Source organism: Balaenoptera acutorostrata, chromosome 10 (genome assembly GCF_949987535.1).
Source record: "Balaenoptera acutorostrata chromosome 10, mBalAcu1.1, whole genome shotgun sequence".
NCBI classification, from domain to species: Eukaryota; Metazoa; Chordata; class Mammalia; order Artiodactyla; family Balaenopteridae; genus Balaenoptera; species Balaenoptera acutorostrata.
Window position 1 is genome coordinate 39,964,236 of NC_080073.1, and position 18,223 is coordinate 39,982,458.

At 59.8% G+C, this 18,223-nt stretch overlaps 1 protein-coding gene across 7 annotated transcripts in view; it reads left to right on the forward strand.

Moving 5' to 3' along the window:
• The first annotated feature begins 324 nt into the window (after positions 1 to 324).
• Positions 325 to 18,223, forward strand: part of COL7A1 (collagen type VII alpha 1 chain) — a 45,474-nt gene continuing 27,575 nt past the window's right edge. For 5 of the 7 annotated variants that reach the window (XM_057554739.1, XM_057554736.1, XM_057554737.1 and 2 more), the window contains exons 1-64: positions 333 to 548; positions 733 to 804; positions 1,154 to 1,502; positions 1,599 to 1,684; positions 2,155 to 2,335; positions 2,984 to 3,143; positions 3,229 to 3,322; positions 3,415 to 3,576; positions 3,742 to 3,905; positions 3,983 to 4,112; positions 4,215 to 4,331; positions 4,433 to 4,579; positions 4,665 to 4,781; positions 4,857 to 5,006; positions 5,089 to 5,217; positions 6,256 to 6,399; positions 6,488 to 6,613; positions 6,715 to 6,858; positions 7,468 to 7,587; positions 7,743 to 7,886; positions 8,244 to 8,372; positions 8,473 to 8,619; positions 8,880 to 9,005; positions 9,357 to 9,503; positions 9,731 to 9,865; positions 9,951 to 10,097; positions 10,179 to 10,315; positions 10,593 to 10,719; positions 10,805 to 10,951; positions 11,039 to 11,211; positions 11,309 to 11,344; positions 11,429 to 11,455; positions 11,551 to 11,595; positions 11,669 to 11,731; positions 12,178 to 12,249; positions 12,345 to 12,380; positions 12,525 to 12,560; positions 12,743 to 12,814; positions 12,915 to 12,992; positions 13,241 to 13,267; positions 13,350 to 13,403; positions 13,545 to 13,607; positions 13,699 to 13,758; positions 13,876 to 13,911; positions 14,111 to 14,155; positions 14,235 to 14,270; positions 14,619 to 14,663; positions 14,745 to 14,780; positions 14,902 to 14,934; positions 15,285 to 15,317; positions 15,488 to 15,541; positions 15,618 to 15,677; positions 15,773 to 15,808; positions 15,906 to 15,986; positions 16,087 to 16,122; positions 16,320 to 16,364; positions 16,606 to 16,677; positions 16,922 to 16,966; positions 17,215 to 17,241; positions 17,428 to 17,457; positions 17,588 to 17,668; positions 17,745 to 17,780; positions 17,856 to 17,891; positions 17,982 to 18,062. In XM_057554739.1, coding sequence (XP_057410722.1) covers positions 1,381 to 1,502; positions 1,599 to 1,684; positions 2,155 to 2,335; positions 2,984 to 3,143; positions 3,229 to 3,322; positions 3,415 to 3,576; positions 3,742 to 3,905; positions 3,983 to 4,112; positions 4,215 to 4,331; positions 4,433 to 4,579; positions 4,665 to 4,781; positions 4,857 to 5,006; positions 5,089 to 5,217; positions 6,256 to 6,399; positions 6,488 to 6,613; positions 6,715 to 6,858; positions 7,468 to 7,587; positions 7,743 to 7,886; positions 8,244 to 8,372; positions 8,473 to 8,619; positions 8,880 to 9,005; positions 9,357 to 9,503; positions 9,731 to 9,865; positions 9,951 to 10,097; positions 10,179 to 10,315; positions 10,593 to 10,719; positions 10,805 to 10,951; positions 11,039 to 11,211; positions 11,309 to 11,344; positions 11,429 to 11,455; positions 11,551 to 11,595; positions 11,669 to 11,731; positions 12,178 to 12,249; positions 12,345 to 12,380; positions 12,525 to 12,560; positions 12,743 to 12,814; positions 12,915 to 12,992; positions 13,241 to 13,267; positions 13,350 to 13,403; positions 13,545 to 13,607; positions 13,699 to 13,758; positions 13,876 to 13,911; positions 14,111 to 14,155; positions 14,235 to 14,270; positions 14,619 to 14,663; positions 14,745 to 14,780; positions 14,902 to 14,934; positions 15,285 to 15,317; positions 15,488 to 15,541; positions 15,618 to 15,677; positions 15,773 to 15,808; positions 15,906 to 15,986; positions 16,087 to 16,122; positions 16,320 to 16,364; positions 16,606 to 16,677; positions 16,922 to 16,966; positions 17,215 to 17,241; positions 17,428 to 17,457; positions 17,588 to 17,668; positions 17,745 to 17,780; positions 17,856 to 17,891; positions 17,982 to 18,062 — 5,505 coding nt within the window. In that variant the 5' untranslated portion in view covers positions 333 to 548; positions 733 to 804; positions 1,154 to 1,380. Of the gene's footprint in view, positions 549 to 732; positions 805 to 1,153; positions 1,503 to 1,598; positions 1,685 to 2,154; positions 2,336 to 2,983; positions 3,144 to 3,228; positions 3,323 to 3,414; positions 3,577 to 3,741; positions 3,906 to 3,982; positions 4,113 to 4,214; positions 4,332 to 4,432; positions 4,580 to 4,664; positions 4,782 to 4,856; positions 5,007 to 5,088; positions 5,218 to 6,255; positions 6,400 to 6,487; positions 6,614 to 6,714; positions 6,859 to 7,467; positions 7,588 to 7,742; positions 7,887 to 8,243; positions 8,373 to 8,472; positions 8,620 to 8,879; positions 9,006 to 9,356; positions 9,504 to 9,730; positions 9,866 to 9,950; positions 10,098 to 10,178; positions 10,316 to 10,592; positions 10,720 to 10,804; positions 10,952 to 11,038; positions 11,212 to 11,308; positions 11,345 to 11,428; positions 11,456 to 11,550; positions 11,596 to 11,668; positions 11,732 to 12,177; positions 12,250 to 12,344; positions 12,381 to 12,524; positions 12,561 to 12,742; positions 12,815 to 12,914; positions 12,993 to 13,240; positions 13,268 to 13,349; positions 13,404 to 13,544; positions 13,608 to 13,698; positions 13,759 to 13,875; positions 13,912 to 14,110; positions 14,156 to 14,234; positions 14,271 to 14,618; positions 14,664 to 14,744; positions 14,781 to 14,901; positions 14,935 to 15,284; positions 15,318 to 15,487; positions 15,542 to 15,617; positions 15,678 to 15,772; positions 15,809 to 15,905; positions 15,987 to 16,086; positions 16,123 to 16,319; positions 16,365 to 16,605; positions 16,678 to 16,921; positions 16,967 to 17,214; positions 17,242 to 17,427; positions 17,458 to 17,587; positions 17,669 to 17,744; positions 17,781 to 17,855; positions 17,892 to 17,981; positions 18,063 to 18,223 lie in introns of all 7 variants that reach the window. The other 2 variants (XM_057554743.1, XM_057554740.1) reach the window with 2 other exon arrangements.

Consider the following 18,223-nt stretch of genomic DNA (forward strand, 5'->3'; position numbering starts at 1 on the left):
GGTGTGTTGAGGGGACTGTGCATAATCACAGAAGCCAGCTGAGGGAGACGGGCGGGAACTCAGCCTGGTTAAGGGAAGAGGAGTGAGGAAAGGGTAGTTATGAAGGTGGACACCACAGGTGGACATTGAGGGCAGTGAGGAAGGGAGGGAGGAGCCCAGGGTGACCTCTGGGCCTGGCAGAGATGATGGGTGGAAGGGGGTCTTCAAGAAGAGTAAGTTGGGGACTTCCCTGGTGGCGCAGTGGTTAAGAATCCGCCTGCTGATGCAGGGGACACGGGTTCGAGCCCTGGTCCAGGAAGATCCCACATGCCACGGAGCAACTAAGCCCGTGTGCCACAACTACTGAGCCTGCGCTCTAGAGCCCGCGAGCCACAACTACTGAGCCCGCATGCCACAACTACTGAAGCCCGCGCACCTAGAGCCCGAGCTCTGCAACAAGGGAAGCCACCGCAATGCGAAGCCTACACACTGCAGCAAAGAGTAGCCCCCGCTCACCGCAACTAAAGAAAAGCCTGCGTGCAGCAACGAAGACCCAATGCAGAAGAAGAGTAGGTTGGAGGAGGGGACTCTGAGGGGCCAAAATGAGAATGTGTGGGTAGGGGGGCCTGGCTGGAGCAGGACGGGCGCACCAGTGGGGGCACAGGCGGGGGGTGGGGGGGGGGTGGATTCCTGAGAGATGAGCTGTCACGGTGGGTGGTCCACCCTCCACACATGGATAACCCCTCCCTGCAGGCACAGCTGGATGGCATCTGCCTGGGGCTGGTTCAGGGCACAGTAGGGGGTCCAGGACACTGGAATGGACAAGTATGCATAAGTACAATACAGATTTTCTCCTCCTGGCTTCCCCTTCCAAAGTGGGGGTAGGCATTACTTGGATGCAGCCCAGTGGTGCCTTGCTTTCCCTGGCATGAGCCTAGAACCCCTCATTTGCTGGGGGCTGCTCTGCCCGTTGAGGGGATTGGGGTGGGACACAGGAGACCCAACAGACAGAGGGATGGCTGAATCACAGGAGAGGCCAGTGGAACTCATGGCCTGAGGGCTTGTCTGGGTAGCCCTGTCGTGGGTGGGGGTGGGGTGGGGGAAGGGGGGTGGTGAGTCATCTCCAGCTGCATCTTCTACCCCACCAACATCCTGCTGCGTCTTTCATCCCCAGGAACCTGTCTGAAGTCTGGTCTCCAGCAATCACTTCTAGTCTGTTTGACCTAAAGCAGCCAAGATCTCTGACCCTAGATGGGGTTGGAGAGGGATCCCACAACATCTATCTGTAGAGAACCTCCTGGGGAAATCCCAGAAGCCACGGGAGGTGGGGGTCTTTACACTTAAGTGGAGTCAGATCATCTGTCCAGGGGAGGGGTGGCAGGGGCGGCGACTTCTGGGACGATGGGTGGGGGCGGGCCGCCTGGGTCCCCGCCCGCTGCTCCGCCCCCGGGATCAGGGACTTTTCTCTGCCGTGGCGGCGGGACTGCGACAGCAGCTGGCGACCGGAGCCGGCGGACCGGCAGGCAAGACCGGGACTGGGGGTGGGAGAGCGCTGGGCTCGGACCCGCCAAGGCCGAGGGACAGAGGCGGGGTCCTGGCTGACCGTTTCCCTCACCCAGGATGAGGCTGCGGCTCCTGGTGGCTGCGCTCTGCGCGGGGATCCTGGCAGGGGCGCCCCGAGTGTGGGCCCAGCACAGGGAGAGAGGTGGGTACGGCAGGGAAGGACCCCATCCAGGGCACTGCACCCTGCCACCCGCGGCTCCACTCGACCTTCATCCTGGATCCCGCCTCCCACCCTTCTCGACTCCTCATGCATTTCTCCTAACTCTCCCTGGACTCCCCAAACCCTCCGCGACCCACACTGCGTCTCCCAAACTGCATCCAGTTGTGCGTGGGTCCCCTACCCTATGTCACTCCGCGCTGGTCCCCGGACGCCAACCTCAGTCCCAGGTCCACACCCGCTCCGGCGACTCTCCCTCCCCACTAGTCCTCCGCAGGAGAGTCCGCTCCAGGCCCCACCTCTGCTGCCTCCACCGCTCCCAGGCCCAAGCCAGCCTGGGCCGGTTTGCACAGTGGTTGAGGCCAACTCCCCCTCCCCAGCCCCAGGGGACCACAGTGAGGGGAGGGGGTGGGTGGGCCCCAAGAAGAAATCGTGATCGCTCTTCCCCGCCCCAGTGAGCTGCACACGCCTTTACGCCGCTGACATCGTGTTCCTACTCGACGGCTCCTCGTCCATTGGCCGAAGCAACTTCCGCGAAGTGAGGGGTTTCCTTGAGGGGCTGGTGCTGCCCTTCTCTGGGGCAGCCAGTGCACAGGGTGTGCGCTTCGCTGCCGTGCAGTACAGCGATGACCCACGGTGAGTGGCTCCCCACAGCTGGACCCACCAGGACCCCACCCCCAGAAAGAAGCAGAGAGCCCCCAAACCCCTAGGTCAGGCTTTAGGGAACCCAGAGGATCCCCCCTCCCACCAGCCAGGGCATCTTCTTAAGATAGAAGCAGGGATCTCCTAGGTACAGCCCTGACATCTGAGACCCCTCCTGAATAGTGCTCTGCCAAAGACAGGAGCTGTGTTTTCTGATCTAGAGATGGAGAGGCCTAGAAGGGGACCCAGTGGCTTGAGATGCCCTGTGCCTGCTGGACTCTCCATGTTCTGGCCTCCTGATGCCTTCAGCCTCTCTCAGCAGAGGGCCTCCCTGTCTGGCCAGTGTCCACCTCCTTATAACTGGGCCCTTCCTCCTACCATTATTTAATTAACCAGACATCCTGGTACCTGAGCCTGGGAGCCCCAAGGGGTCCTGGCCTGCCCAGGCCCAGCCACAGGCACGACACAGATAGGTACCTAAGGAGTTTGTTAGCTTGGGAGCTTCAGAGATGGAAGGTAGGAATCACAGAACCAAGTGGACCCTCAAGGGGGCCTGATACAACCCTCATTCTAGAGGCCTCTTAGAGGCCAGGACCAGAAGAAGTCCTTGCTCCTAGCCTGCTGCCACCCCCCTCCCCACAGGACAGAATTTGGCCTGGATGCGCTTGGCTCAGGAGGTGACGTGATCCGTGCCATCCGAGAGCTCAGCTACAAGGGAGGCAACACGCGCACAGGAGCTGCAATTCTCCACGTGGCTGACCGTGTCTTTCTGCCCCAGCTGGCCCAACCTGGTGTTCCCAAGGTGATCTCTCACCCTACCATGCCTTCCAAGGTGACCCCAAGTAAGTGTCTGAGGCAGTCCTGACTTGACCCTGCACCTGCCCCAGGTCTGCATCCTCATCACAGATGGGAAGTCCCAGGACCTGGTGGACACAGCTGCCCAGAGGCTGAAGGGGCAGGGAGTCAAGCTGTTTGCTGTGGGTGAGTTACCAAGCTGGGGTGACAGGTCAGCTGGGGCAGGGATGAGTCAGAGGGCATGCGGGCAGCTGAGCCCTGATTGGGCATCGCCTCAGGGATCAAGAATGCCGACCCTGAGGAGCTGAAGCGAATCGCCTCGCAGCCGACCAGCGATTTCTTCTTCTTCGTCAACGACTTCAACATCTTGAGGACGCTCCTGCCTCTTGTTTCCCGGAGGGTGTGCACAACTGCAGGTGGCGTGCCTGTGGCCCTGCCCTGTGAGTTCCTGCCCACCCTGTGTGCCCTGACCTGGACCCTGACCCGAACCCCAACCTGGGAGTGCTGATTCCATCCCATGTGCTCCTGGCCCTTGAGCCCAGTGCTGTACCATAAGTGCTGACCCCTGATCCTCTTGCCTGGTTGCCTGACTGCCCCTTTCCCAGCCGATGACTCAACCTCTGGTCCACGAGACCTGGTGCTGTCTGAGCCAGGCAGTCAATCCTTGAGAGTACAGTGGACAGCGGCCAGTGGCCCTGTGACTGGCTACAAGGTCCAGTACACCCCCCTGACGGGGCTGGGACAGCCACTGTCGAGTGAGCGGCGGGAGGTAAGGATGTCAGCAGTGGTAGGTGGAGGGCTGGGGACTTAACTGGCCAAGATGAAGTGACCTCTGACCCTGGGCAGGTGAGCATCCCAGCGGGTGAGACCAGCGTGAGGCTGCAGGGTCTCCGGCCACTGACTGAGTACCAAGTGACGGTGGTTGCCCTCTACGCCAACAGCATCGGGGAGGCCGTGAGCGGGACAGCTCGGACGAGTGAGCAGTTCTGCTAACCTCTGACCCCGCTCACCTAACCACCCATCCCAGTAACCCCTCCCCACTCTGGACTCACTAATCCCTGGTGGGACCTTCCCCTAGCTGCTCTGGAGGCACCGGAGCTGACCATCCAGAACACCACAGCCCACAGCCTCCTGGTGGCCTGGCGGAGTGTGCCAAGTGCCACTGGCTACCGCATGACATGGCGGGTCTTCAGTGGTGAGTGAGAGGTGTGGGCTGAAGGAAGTCCCTGCACCTCAGACAGGACTGTAGGGTCCTGAGTCTGCAAGACCCACTGACCCCTCTGGCCCCCCGTGCAGGTGGGGCCACACAGCAGCAGGAGCTGGGCCCTGGGCAGGGGTCAGTGTTGCTGCGTGATCTGGAGCCTGGCACAGACTATGAGGTGACCGTGAGCGCCCTGCTTGGCCGGAGCGTGGGGCCTGCCACCTCCCTGACTGCCCGCACCGGTGAGAGGGCTGGGTGCTTTCTTCAGGCTGGGTGGGCAGGCCGGCAGGGCACAGAGGCCACTGACCTCCCATGTGCCCTGGGCAGACACTTCTGTTGAGCAGACCCTGCGTCCCATCATCCTGGGCCCCACATCCATCCTTCTTTCCTGGAACTTGGTGCCTGAGGCCCGTGGCTACCGGCTGGAGTGGCGGCGTGAGAGTGGTCCGTGCGGGAGGGCGGGGTGGGCAGGCTGGGTCCGGACCTGGCCTCAGCTGGCCTGACCCTGTCATCTTGCAGGTTTGGAGGTGCCACAGAAGGTGGTGCTGCCCTCTGACGTGACCCGCTACCAGTTGGATGGGCTGCAGCCAGGTACTGAGTATCGCCTCACACTCTACACGCTGCTAGAGGACCGCGAGGTGGCCACGCCTGCAACTGTGGTCCCCCCTGGTGAGGGCTCTGTGGGCCCGGCCAAGTGAGAGGGGAAGGTACAGGGGCCCCAGGCTGCCTCTCAGGCTGTGCTGTCCAACAGGGCCAGAGCTGCCCGTGGGCCCTGTGACAGACCTACAGGCCACCGAGCTGCCTGGGCAGCGGGTGCGAGTGTCCTGGAGCCCAGTTCCCAGCGCCACCGAGTATCGGATCACCGTGCGCAGCATCCAGGGTGAGGGGGACACAGCCAGACCCGTACACACACTAAAGTTCCAGCCTTTCCAACCATTCCAGCCTTTCTAGCCTTTCTCCACTCCAGGGTCTCTACAGCCTCCTCCTCTCTCCTTGTCCATCCACCTCCCAAGATGGCACTGAACCAGACCCTGTCACAGGGTCTGTCTGCTCCCTGCCCTGCCCCTGCCTGTCTTTTCACCTGGATCTGTCTCCACTCCCTGCCCCACCTCCCTGGCCATGGCTTTCACCCTTCTCCACAACCACAAGCTCAACCCCCGCCCTTCTATAACCTTAGCTGTGACCACTGTCCTCCCATGTCCCCATCCAATACTGACTCCACCTCACTGTCTGTCGATGACCTGTCAACTCATGTCACTGTCCGCTGACTTCTGACATCGTACATCTTATGTCCTTGTCCACTGACTTCTGACATCGTACATCTTATGTCCTTGTCCACTGACTTCTGTCATTATGTGTCCCCATTCATCACTGGCCCATTATCCTGTGTCGCTATCCATCACTGACTCCTTTTATCCCTTGTCCTGATCTCTCACACCTTTCCGTCCCATGTCCCATCCCTCACTGACCCTTTTTTTTTTTTTAACATCTTTATTGGGGTTTAATTGCTTTACAATGGTGTGTTAGTTTCTGCTTTATAACAAAGTGAATCAGCTATACATATACATATATCCCCATATCTCCTCCCTCTTGCGTCTCCCTCCCATCCTCCCTATCCCACCCCACTAGGTGGTCACAAAGCACCGAGCTGATCTCCCTGTGCTATACAGCTGCTTCCCACTAGCTATCTATTTTACGTTTGGTAGTGTATATATGTCCATGCCACTCTCTCACTTGGTCCCAGCTTACCCTTCCCCCTCCCCGTGTCCTTAAGTCCATTCTCTACGTCTGAGTCTGTATTCCTGTCCTGCCCCCACTGACCCTTTTCATCTTTTATCTCTGTCCATCACTGAGCACCTTCATCCCACATTCCCATCTCTCACTGACCCCTGCCTGCCTATCCTACCTTCTCCCATAGGGGTCGAGCGGAGCCTGGTGCTTCCCGGGAGTCAGACAGCTTTTGACTTGGATGACGTCCGGGCTGGGCTGAGCTACACAGTGCGGGTGTCAGCTCGAGTAGGCACCCGAGAGGGTGATGCCAGCGTCCTCACTGTCCGCCGGGGTGAGCACTGCAGGAGGGCTGTGGGGGACAGCAGCCTGACTCACTCTGGTCCTGGTTTTGATCCCTGACCTCTATCTTTAATCCCCAGAGCCAGAAACCCCACTTGCCATCCCAGGGCTGCGGGTAGTGGCGTCAGACGCAACGCGAGTGAGGGTGGCCTGGGGACCTGTGCCTGGAGCCAGTGGATTTCGGGTTAGCTGGAGGACAGACAATGGTCAGTGTGGGATGTGCGGGAGGGTTGCTGAGGGGAACAATCAGGGTATGGGGGACCAAGGGGCAGGCAGGAGCCATGCCAACATTTCTCTCTGACGTTAGGTCTGGGGTCCAGCCAGACATTGCCCTCAGAGTCTACTGCCACAGATATCATGGGGCTGAGACCTGGAACCTCCTACCAGGTGGCTGTGTCGGCATTGCGAGGGAGAGAGGAGGGCCCACCTGCGATCACCGTGGCTCGAACTGGTCAGGGCCTGACCCAGCGCCTTGGCTCTCTCTCTCCAGTGGCCCTTCAGGCCCCCATGCCTTCCCTTTCAGACCCTTGCTTCTCCACAGAACTCCAGTCTCCCCCTTTAGATCCCCACTGCCTCCTCCCTCAGAGGCCCTGCTTCCCCCTTCAGTCTCCCTTGCCTCCTTTTAAGCCCCTGCCTTCTTCAGATTCCTCTGCCTGTCCCCTAACACCCCGCTCTTCTTGCCCTCAGATTTCCACCACCTCATCTCTCAGACCCCATTGCCTTTTCTGCCGGACTTGACCATCCTCTTAGACTTACACTTTTCTTCTTTGTCAGACCCCCTCACTGCCTCCTAGTGCCTCCGTTGGAACCCTATTCCCTTCTCTGTCAGACCCTCTGGTCTCCCAGATTTCTGTCACCTGCCACCTCAGATTTCTACTATCCCCTCTGTCAGAACCCCCACTCCTTCCCCATCTGACCCATTCACTGCATCCGCTATCAAATCCTTGCCTCCCTTTAGATTCCCATTGCCTTCCTCTATTAGATGTCCCCCCCCAAACCCTCCCCCACCAGACCCTCCACTGGCTCTTCCATCAGACTCCCCACTGCCTCTCCCCACCAGACCCACTGGGCCCAATGAAGACAGTCCGTGTGGCTCAAGTCAGCAGCTCATCTGTCACCATCACCTGGAACAGGGTTCCTGGTGCCACAGGATACAGGGTCTCCTGGCACTCAGGCCACGGTGGGCACCAGGGGTTTGGGAAGGGACCAGAGGTTTTGGAGGTTGTCGGGGGCAGGTCTGGGTGGAATGGGAGAAGGGGTTTCTTCGGGGTCCAGGTGGGACATTGGGGGGCAGCGTCTGGCTAGTCCTAGAGCTACCTTCATTCTCACTCCTAGGCCCAGAGAAATCCCAGTTGGTTTCTGGGGAGGCCACAGTGGCTGAGCTGGATGGGCTGGAGCCAGATACCGAGTACACAGTGCATGTGTGGGCCCGTGTGGCTGGTGTGGATGGGACCCCTGCCTCTGTGGTTGTAAGGACTGGTAAGTGGACCCTGGCCATCTGCCAACCACATCTCATTGGCTACCCTGTCCTGCTGCGTATTCCTGACTGCTCCAGCTGCCCGCTCCATCACAGCTCTTCTCATGACTTCTCTCCCCACACTGACGTACCCCACATTGACTAGGAGTCCACCCACAGTGACCTCCTGGCTGCTCCACACTGCCTGCTCTGAGGCACTGATCTTCTCCCACTCAGGAGTTGCCTACACTGACCCGTCCACAGTAACCTCCTACTGACCTTCAGATAGACCTCCCTGCATTGAGCATGCCTGTTCTGCCACCCTGTTCTCTGCCAGCCATCCAGTGGCCCCTGATCCTTTTCCCTGCGTCTTCCTCCAGACCCTCAGCCCGTGGGCAGTGTCTCGAAGCTGCAGATCCTCAATGCTTCTTCCAGTGATGTTCTGCGGGTCACCTGGGTGGGGGTCACTGGAGCCACAGCTTACAGACTGGCCTGGGGCCGGAGCGAGGGTATGGTTCCCTGACCCTGCCCTTGCCCTTCCTGGCTGGGATTGGCCCCTTTGGTCAGCCACCCCTATCCCTGACCGTTGCCCTATGCTCGCCTGGCCAGGTGGCCCCACGAGACAGGAGATGCTCCCAGCAAACACGGACTCCGCTGAGATACGGGGCCTCGAAGGCGGAGTCAGCTACTCAGTGAGAGTGACTGCACTTGTGGGGGACCGTGAGGGCGCACCTGTCTCCATTGTCGTCACCACGCGTAGGCAGAGCTCGGGCTGGCGCGAGCCTTGGATTGGTGCCCTGGACGGTTTGGGGGCGGGGTTTGTGCTCGGGAATGGAAAAGGGGCCAGGGATTGGTAGTGAACCTGTGGGGGCGGGGTCTTCGGGGGGAGGAGGGATGTAGCCTGGGATAGGCAGTGGGGCCGGTTGGGGGCTGTGCGTGTTCCAGGGTTGGTCTGGGATTGGCACAGAGATCAGTGGGGGGGCGGAGCCTCCCTGATTCTTGTGCTTTCTCTCTAGCGCCTGAGGAGGCTCCACCAGCCCTGGAGACACTTCGCGTAGTGCAGCGAGGGGAGCACTCGCTGAGGCTGCGCTGGCAGCCGGTGCCCGGGGCACGAGGCTTCCGTCTGCGTTGGCGACCTGATGGTGAGAGGTGCCCCCGGTAGGGAGGTTAGGGACCAATGGGGTGGGGCTGGGGTTGGGGTCGGCGAAATCAATGAGAGTGGGCAGGGTCTGTCAGTGGGGGTCTGCGGGATCGCTGAAGGTACCTGGTATCAGTCACCTAGGTGCGTGGGATCAATGAGGGTCAGTCGGGCAGGGTCAGCGAGAATGAGGAGATCAGTCAGGAGGGTGGCCGCCATCAGCAGGGTCAGTCAGTGAGGCTGGCAGCGTCATTGTCAGTAAGGTACGAGGGGGTCAGTGAGGTGGGCGTGTCCATTAATGCCGGTCTGTAGTATCCTCCTACGTGCCCTTGCCCCCCTCTCATGCCTGCCCCAGGTGGCCAGGAACAGTCCCGGGTCCTGGGGCCGGAACTCAGCAGCTATGAACTGGACGGGCTGGAGCCAGCGACCCACTACCGTATATGGCTGAGTGTCTTGGGGACAGCTGGAGAAGGGCCCTCCTCAGAAGTAACTGCATACACTGGTGTGCTCTTACCCCTACCGAAGACCCACCCTGATTTTCTGTACCCCATGACCCTGAGTGACTCCTCCTGTAGCCCCCCTACCATTCCTGACCCGGGATGATCCCAGCATGACCTCCGGTGACACTTCCTTCACTAAGATGAATCTGCCCCAGGATCTCCTTAGATTTCTCTCCTCTGGGTTCTCGGGACACATACTCGGATCCCTAGTCTTTGATTCCTCCTTCAGAGTCACCTCGTGTCCCAAGCACTGAACTGCGTGTTGTAGACACCTCAGTCGACTCAGTGACTCTGGCCTGGATCCCGGTGTCTGGGGTATCCAGCTACATCCTATCCTGGCAGCCACTCAGAGGCCCTGGCCAAGGTGACGGGGAGGCCAGTGTTAGGGTGGGCTGGCAGTGGGGGCTCCATGGAGGGCCTCCTGTTTAACTGAGCTCTGTCCTCTGCAGAATTGCCTGGGGCCTCACAGACACTTCCGGGGCTCTCAAGCTCCCAGCGGGTGACAGGGCTAGAGCCTGGCATCTCCTACATATTCTCCCTGACACCTGTCCGGGAGGGTGTACAGGGTCCTGAGGCCTCTGTCACACAGACCCCAGGTATGGTGGGCCCAGTGGGAGGAGCCCAAGAGAGTAGCTAGGTGGGCCGACTGCTTCAGTAACTCAGCCCCCTTCCTGCAGTGTGTCCCCACGGCCTGATGGACGTGGTGTTCCTGCTGCATACCACTCGAGACAATGCTCATCGCGCAGAGGCTGTGAAGCGAGCCCTGGAGCATCTGGTGTCCGCACTTGGGCCTCTTGGGCCACAGGCCGTCCAGGTTTGGCCCCAGAGGCAGCCAGACTCCTACCTGTCCCTGCCCACCCCTGGTCCCACACCATTTCCCTGTCCCACTACTGGTCCAGGCTTTCTCCCCGCCCTTCCCCAGGCTCCAGGTCGCCTCACTTGCTGGTTGGCTCCGTATCCTACCATCACTACTGACCCCCTAATAGTTCAGGTTTAGTTACACACCTTGGGCTCTGTGTCTTCCACCAGGCCCTGTGTCCCCTGTCCCTGCTGTGTCATCCTCCCCAGGCTCTGTGGTCTCCCCACCCTAGGTTGGCCTCCTGTCCTACAGTCACCGGCCCTCCCCACTGTTCTCGCTGAACAGCTCCCATGACCTCAGTGTCATCCGGCAGAAGATCCGCAACATCCCCTACACGGACCCAAGTGGGAACAACCTGGGTAAGGACTACAGTGGACATGGATTCTTGGGGCTTTCCCATTGGGAGCTTGGTGCCCCTGAGTTCTGACATGACCTCTCTCCCAGGCACAGCTGTGGTTACAGCTCACAGATACCTGTTGGCACCAGACGCCCCTGGACGACGCCGGCACGTGCCGGGGGTGATGGTTCTACTGGTGGATGAGCCCTTGAGAGGTGACATCTTCAGCTCTATCCGTGAGGCCCAGGCTGCTGGTGAGGAGCAGGGCTGGTGGGAATGGGGCCTGGGAATAGGGTTGGCCCCAGCAGGGTCGTCATGCAGGCTGCTGGACCCCTCCTTAGGGCTCAAAGTGATGATGCTGGGCCTGGCAGGAGCTGACCCAGAACAGCTGCGTCGCTTGGTGCCGGGCATGGACTCTGCCCAGACCTTCTTCACCGTGGATGATGGTCCAAGCTTGGACCAGGCAGTCAGTAGTCTGGCAGCAGCCCTGTGTCAGATGGCTTTGACCACCCAGGTTTGGAAGGGGCCTCTGGGGGACTAGGTGGTGAAAAAGAGCGGGTCTGGGGGCTCTTGGTAGAACTGCTAACCTCAAGGAGACCCTGTGTCCACAGCTACAGCCAGAGCCTTGCTCGGTGCATTGTCCAAAGGTAAGTGTCCAGGGTTGAGAGTGTGGGTGAGGGCCACTCTTGGAACTTGCCACTCTGACCGTCGCCCAACACATCTTTCCCCAGGGCCAGAAGGGGGAACCCGGAGAGATGGTGAGTGGCTCTGGTGGGGGGTAGAGAATGGGTTGGGGGGCTCAGTGGGTCAGGGGGAGGTCAGCAGCACAGGGCTCACCGATCATCCTTCCTAGGGGCTGAAAGGACAAGCCGGGTCTCCTGGCCCCCCCGGCCTCCCGGTGAGTGCCTCCCCACACCTGTCCTCTGTCCCCTGACCGGCGTACTGCCTCCTCACCTGCTCTCTCCTCTCAGGGCAGGATGGGTGTTCCTGGCCCCCAGGGACCTCCTGGAAGTACCATTGCGAAGGGTGAGAGGGTGAGTGTAGAGACCATTGAGGTTCCCCTAAGACAATCCTCGAAGCTTCCTCAGGGTTTTTACAAGAGGGAATGAAAAAACAGAGTTAGAAACACAGAGTATTACTAGAAGCTTAAGTGGACATTATCAACCATAGCAGAGACTTTGGGGAAGGATCTGAATTAGGGGGGACCAGTGGGGTTTTGAGATCCCCTGGAGAGCCTGGGTGGAAGTTCCAAGTCCAAGAGGCAGGGAAGGCCCTGGCCTCATCACTGCCCTTGTGCCTGGGGTTCGGCTCCATTCAGCTCAGCGGGGCAGCTTCCCTGCCCCACTGCTGTACCCCCAACAACGCTCAGGGGCCTGTGGGGTGAGAGCTTCAGGTGAAGGATAGTCAGTCGGGGCTCCTCCAGCGAACCAGGGACACTGAGGGAGGGTCCCTTCCTGCCCTAACCTCTTTGCCTCCTTAGGGCTTCCCTGGGGCAGATGGGCCTCCAGGCAGCCCTGGCCGCCCTGGGACTCCTGGAACCCCTGGCCCAAAGGTGAGCAAGACTTGCCCTCGCAGTTCACATGGTGGGATGCTTTGCTTGAGCGGGTGGGGTGGTCTGACTGGTCTGACTCTGGCCTCCATTTACAGGGCTCCCCAGGGTGGCCCAGTCCTCGTGGAGAACCAGTAAGTTGCTTTGCCTCCCAGTGTCTTCCCAGAGCCCTTTCTGCAGGGTGGGGAGCTGGGGTGGTGGAGCGGGGTTGGCTTGTAGGGGCCCACCCTGAAATGCACTGAGACCAAGCATCACCCTTTGCTCTGTTTTTTCCTCAGGGAGAGCGAGGGCCTCGAGGCCCAAAGGGGGAGCCGGTAGGTGAAGGAGGGAGGGGAGGGAACCAAGCCGGGATGTCCCAGGGAGGAACAGGGTTGCCCCAGGACAGACACTGTGTGGGGCCTAAGGCATGATGAGGAATAGCTGGGGACCTCTAGGGGCTTCTCCTACCTCAAGGCTCCCATACCCTGAATCCTTCCTGCTGTTCTCTGTCCTGCAGGGAGAGCCTGGACAAGTCATTGGAGGCGAGGTCCCAGGGCTTCCTGGGCAGAAAGGGGACCCTGGACCTCCAGTAAGTTCTAGAATATGGTTGGGGGGGGAGTGATGTGTGATGGGGGAACCAATGGGGTGGGTCTATGGGGTTGTACTTTATATTTTGTCTCTTCCATCAGGGTCCCCCTGGATCTCGTGGCCCATTGGGAGACCCAGGACCCCGTGGTCCCCCAGGATTTTCTGGAACAGCTGTGAAGGTGAGGGCATGACCGCCATATGGTCTCATCACCTCCATGTGATCCAGTGACCTGGTGACCTCATTCGAACCCACACAACCCCTACTGGTCACTCTGAGCTCATATGACCTCTTGACCACCCCCACCCATGACTCCTCAGTTCCTCCATGAACTTTGTAATCCAGTTTGACCCCAAGACTCTCATTTCTCCTGGTATCTTGGGGTGTGGAGGTGTAGTCCAGGGTCATGTGTCATGATCTCTCTTCCAGGGTGAGAAAGGTGATCGTGGGGAGCGGGTAAGTGAGGGGCAAGTTATGCTGGGGGTGGCTTGGAGTCTGATTCCCCCCGGCCATCCCCTGACCTGTTGTTCTTTCCCAGGGCCCCCCTGGACCAGGTGACGGCAGCGTTGCTTTAGGGGAGCCTGGGCTGCCGGTGAGGGAGCCTTGAGGCTCTGCTGGGGACCCTGTGGGCCATGCTCTGGGGTGTGGATAGAGGAGCTGGGGGCTCTGCTGGGGCAGTGGGTGGGTGCTGGACCTCAGTTTGGGGCTCACATTTTTATTCATTTCCTCCTAGGGTCTTCCTGGAAGCCGTGGACCCCAAGGCTCAGTTGGCCCCCCTGGAGAAAAAGGAGAAAAGGTGGGAGACCTGACCTCTTGGTGTCCCAGTTCTGGGGTGAGGCCTCTGGGTGCTGGGAGCAGGGTCTTCTACCCACCTGTTTCTCCTTCAGGGTGACTGTGAAGATGGAGCCCCAGGCCTCCCAGGACAACCTGGGACCCCGGGTGAGCCGGTAAGTGTGGAGGCCAGGGATCCTGAGCGTGGTGGGCATAGCTCCAGCCCCCACCCTCAGCCATCAACCCTCTACTCCATCCTTATTCCCAAACCCAAATCTCTGAACCCCTTTCAGGGCCTACGGGGACTTCCTGGAGACACTGGCCCCAAAGTAAGTGCCATTTTGTGAGGGATCAGGTATGAGAGGTGACACACTGGGACCCCTATAGGATTAGGGGAGGCAGGAGGATCAAGAGATAAGGGTTCTCCCCAGGTCAGAGGCTGTGATTTCAGAGACAGATGATTGGAGTTTGAGACACTTTGTCTGGGGTTCGACAGTAAAGGCCCCTCTCCTATCTCTGTCCCCTCAGGGTGACCGAGGAATAACAGGGGCCATGGGTGAGACTGGAGAAAAGGTAAGTGCAGCCTGGGGGGCTCTCAGGGCCCCGGAGGATCTGGGGCCAGACTCAGCTCTGACCCATTCTGCTCCATCAGGGCGAACGTGGATCCCCTGGCCCAGCAGGACCACAGGTGAGCCCACTGCCGGTGCCAGCAGACCTTGGCTCTGTACCCCTCCTGGTTCTGACTTCTTGCCCTTGATCTCCACTGCCCCTGGCTCTCCACCCCTCCTCACATGACTCCTCATCTCTGCTGATGCAGGCTCTAACCCTCAACCCCAGGGACCCGCTTTTAGCTTTCTGACCCTACTGAACTGACCTTGACTTCCACTGACCTGGTCTCTGTCTTCCTGCCGAGTTTGACCCCTGCTGACCTAAATCCTGATCTTCTGTGACCCCCATCCTGAACCTCTAGCCCTTATCTGCCATAATCCCTCTGCCCCCACCCACCTGGGTCAGCATTTCTGCTCCTCTTCCCCAGGGTCCACCAGGAGTTGCTGGACGTCCTGGACTTGAGGGTCCTGAAGTAAGTATGTGACTGTGGGATCAGGAGTAGGGCTTTCATGTGTTCCTCCCCATCCTGGGCTCATGCTTTCCCCATGTGCAGGGGCCACCAGGACCCACTGGCCGCCGAGGAGAGAAGGTGGGTCATGGGCTGGGAGTCAAGTGCCCCCGATACCAGGGATTGTGGCAGGTGGGATACTGGGGCCTTGAGTTCCTAGGTGGGTCCTTGACCCATCCCTGTCCCTATCCTTTCTCTACAGGGGGAGCCTGGTCGCCCTGGGGACCCCGCAGTGGTGAGTGAAGGGAGGGTGTGTTTCCGATCACTGCACAGGCCCTTGAGCAGTGTGACCCGCCTGGAAACCAGCGTTCCAGGCTATGACCCCATAACCTTGGGACCCTGGACTGGCTCAGAGCTCTGTGACTCTAATGCTGTAACATGCCTTCCGACTCCTGGCTGTGATCCTGTGACCCCATGACCACCATACAGGTCGTGAGCCCTGTGTAACCCCTGCCCTGCTCCCAGTGGTGACCCTGTGACCTCTGGGCAGAGACTTCTGATTGTATATAACCCCAACTCCAACCAAGGCTGTAGTAGTGTGATCCCTAGGCAGGGCCAAGCCGTGTCTGTCCTGTTTGTTTTCAGGGACCTGGGGGTGCTGGAGCTAAAGGAGAGAAGGTAAGTCTGGTAAGAGTGAAGGGAAGCTGTTACAGGGTTGAGATCAAGGTCATAGGGCCTGCCTCTGGGTCTTCCTGGAGGCCCGGAAGTCATGACAGTTGTGGCATGGTCGCTGGGTGGTGGGGTTCATGGAGCCTGTGGCTGACGCTGATGGTCTTTGTCACCTCCAGGGAGACGTAGGGCTCTCTGGGCCCAAAGGAGCTACTGGAGTCAAAGGGGAACGGGTAAGTGTGGGGAAGTGTTTAGGGGTTAGGGCAGGTGACGGTTGTGTCCCCTGACCTCTGATCCTTCCTCCCCCAGGGCCCACCTGGCTTGGTTCTTCCTGGGGACCCTGGCCCCAAGGGAGACCCTGGAGTCCGGGTGAGTAAATGTGGGGATGGGGAGTGTGACAGAAGGAGATGAGGTGGTGCCTGGGAGCCCCAACTAAGTCCTCCCTCCCTCCCCATGCCCTTCAGGGTCCCATTGGCCTCACTGGCAGAGCAGGACCCCCGGTGAGTGCCTGTGACCTTGGGTAGCATCAAGGTTTCTGGGGTCACCTCCCCTCAAGGGCTGGCTATACGTGCTGCATCACTCTTGCCTCCTCCACAGGGTGACTCAGGGCCTCCCGGAGAGACGGGAGACCCTGGGCGTCCTGGTTCCCCAGGACCCATCGGCCCCCGAGGACGAGATGTAAGAGGACTGGACTGGGGGAGTGCTGGGGGATGGGGAGTAGGGTACTGCTGGCCTCCCTGGGGGTTTGGGGACCAAGGCTGACTCTCATGTCTCACAGGGTGAAGTTGGAGAGAAAGGTGACGAGGGTCCCCCGGTGAGATTCCTTCCCACTGTGGTTTCTGATCCTTTACCCTTGAACTGTGACCCCTGGCGGGCTGGGGCTCTACCAGGTTATCCAGTCCACCCCCCTGCCTCTGGTCCAGTTGGTTCCCAGGCCCTTCTCTGTCGCCACTCCCTGAGTTAGTTTGAGCCTAACTCACCTGTTTGATGTGGTGTTCTCTCCACCACCAGGGTGAACCAGGTTTGCCTGGAAAAGCTGGCGAGCGTGGCCTTCGGGTGAGGCTTTGCGGGGAGAAGTAAGGGGGGGGGGTGATGAGAGAACTTATAGGAGGTGGGCATGAAGCTGTGGGAAACTCTGAGGGGAGAAAGGGCGATGGGAGAGTCTGGAGGGAGGCGTGTGGTGATGGGAAACTCTGACATGGTTTTCAGGATGATGGAGAACGGGGGCAGTATGGGGGTCATGGGGGAATCTGCAAAATGCTGGGAGGGTCTGTCTCACACCAGCTGCTCTTCTCAGGGGGCACCTGGAACTCGGGGGCCTGTGGGTGAGAAGGGAGACCAGGGAGATCCTGGAGAGGATGGACGAAATGTGAGTCCTGACCTCTGACCCCTGAACTCTAACCTCAGCTTCAATCTCCAACCATCCAACTCCCAGCCTCTGACCCTGCCACCCCGACCCTGCAGTGCTAAACCCTCACAATCCTCATTTCCTTTGACCCCTTCATCACAACCCCCAAAGGCCACCAGGATCCCCATGAATCCTTAGGGTGTTTCCAAAGCTCCCCCAAACTGCTGCCTCTCCTCACTGACCCTGACCCTCTGACTTTCTGCAGGGAAGCCCTGGACCATCTGGACCCAAGGGTGACCGTGGGGAGCCAGTGAGTAGTGCTGGTGTTCTGGGCTCGGGAGGGACACAGGGTTCCGGTGCTCAGTCTGGTCAGCACCTCCATTAAGGGCCTGGAGGTCAAGGTCGGGAGCCCTGGTGGCCACCTGCAGGCCTGACCCGGCGTCTGGGGTTTGGCACTGGGGTGCAGGGAATCTGGGAGCAGAGCTGAGCTTGAGGCAAACCTGAGCCATACCGTGGGGCCGCAGGGCTCCTGTTGACTACAATTCTTTCCTTTCCTAGGGTCCCCCAGGACCCCCTGGACGGCTGGTAAGGGTTGACTGGGTCTGATTCTCTGTCATCTCCCTCACCTGCCCCTGTTGGCCCCACACCGTGTCCCTTCATCCCTTCCACTGACTCCCACTTCCCCCACTGCCCCCTGAGGTCTTCATTGATCCTCACCAACTCCTCTTCCCCTACTTGAACTATTCTTCTCACTGGCCATTCCCCCCACAGGTGGACACTGGACTTGGAGTCAGAGAGAAGGTATCATGTTCCGTGGGTGGAGTGAAGCTGTGAGCATAAGAAAGCATCCCAGCACCCCCATGACAGGTTCTGCCTCGGGCATGCCTGTGGCCCTAGTGCTATTCCCTCAACACGTTTGTCTCTACCATAGGGAGAGTCTGGGGACCGTGGACAGGAGGGTCCTCGAGGACCCAAGGGTGACCCCGGCCCCCCTGGAGCTTCTGGGGAGAGAGTGAGTGTGGCTTATCTCGTGGGAACGTACGGGCCTGGGAAAGCCTGCTCTGATTTCTTCCTCCCCCTGTCCTCAGGGCATCAGTGGACTTCGGGGGCCCCCCGGCCCACAGGTGAGTGACACACTTTGCCCCATCAGCCTAAGTCCCCATTGTGCCCTCACCTCTCACTGACCTTGTTCCCTTCAGGGGGACCCAGGTGTTCGAGGCCCAGCAGGAGAAAAGGTGAGAGGGCATGGAGGTTTTCCGACTGTGAGCCTGGGCTCTCAGATCCGTCTCATCCTTCGAGGCCTCTTACCACTCTGTTCTCCTCAGGGTGACCGGGGCCCCCCTGGCCTGGATGGCCGCAGTGGACTGGATGGGAAACCAGGAACCCCTGGTCCCCCTGGGCTGCCTGTGAGTCGAGTCGTGGTGGTCACTGCCTGGTCACGCCCCTTCCCTTGCCCCTTTGTATGGCTCCAGACTCACTGGAGTCTTCTGGGTCTTGATGAACTCTGGGGCCAGATGGGTTATCTGTGTCTTCTCCTAGTACCCTGCCTGGGTGGGGGATGTTACTG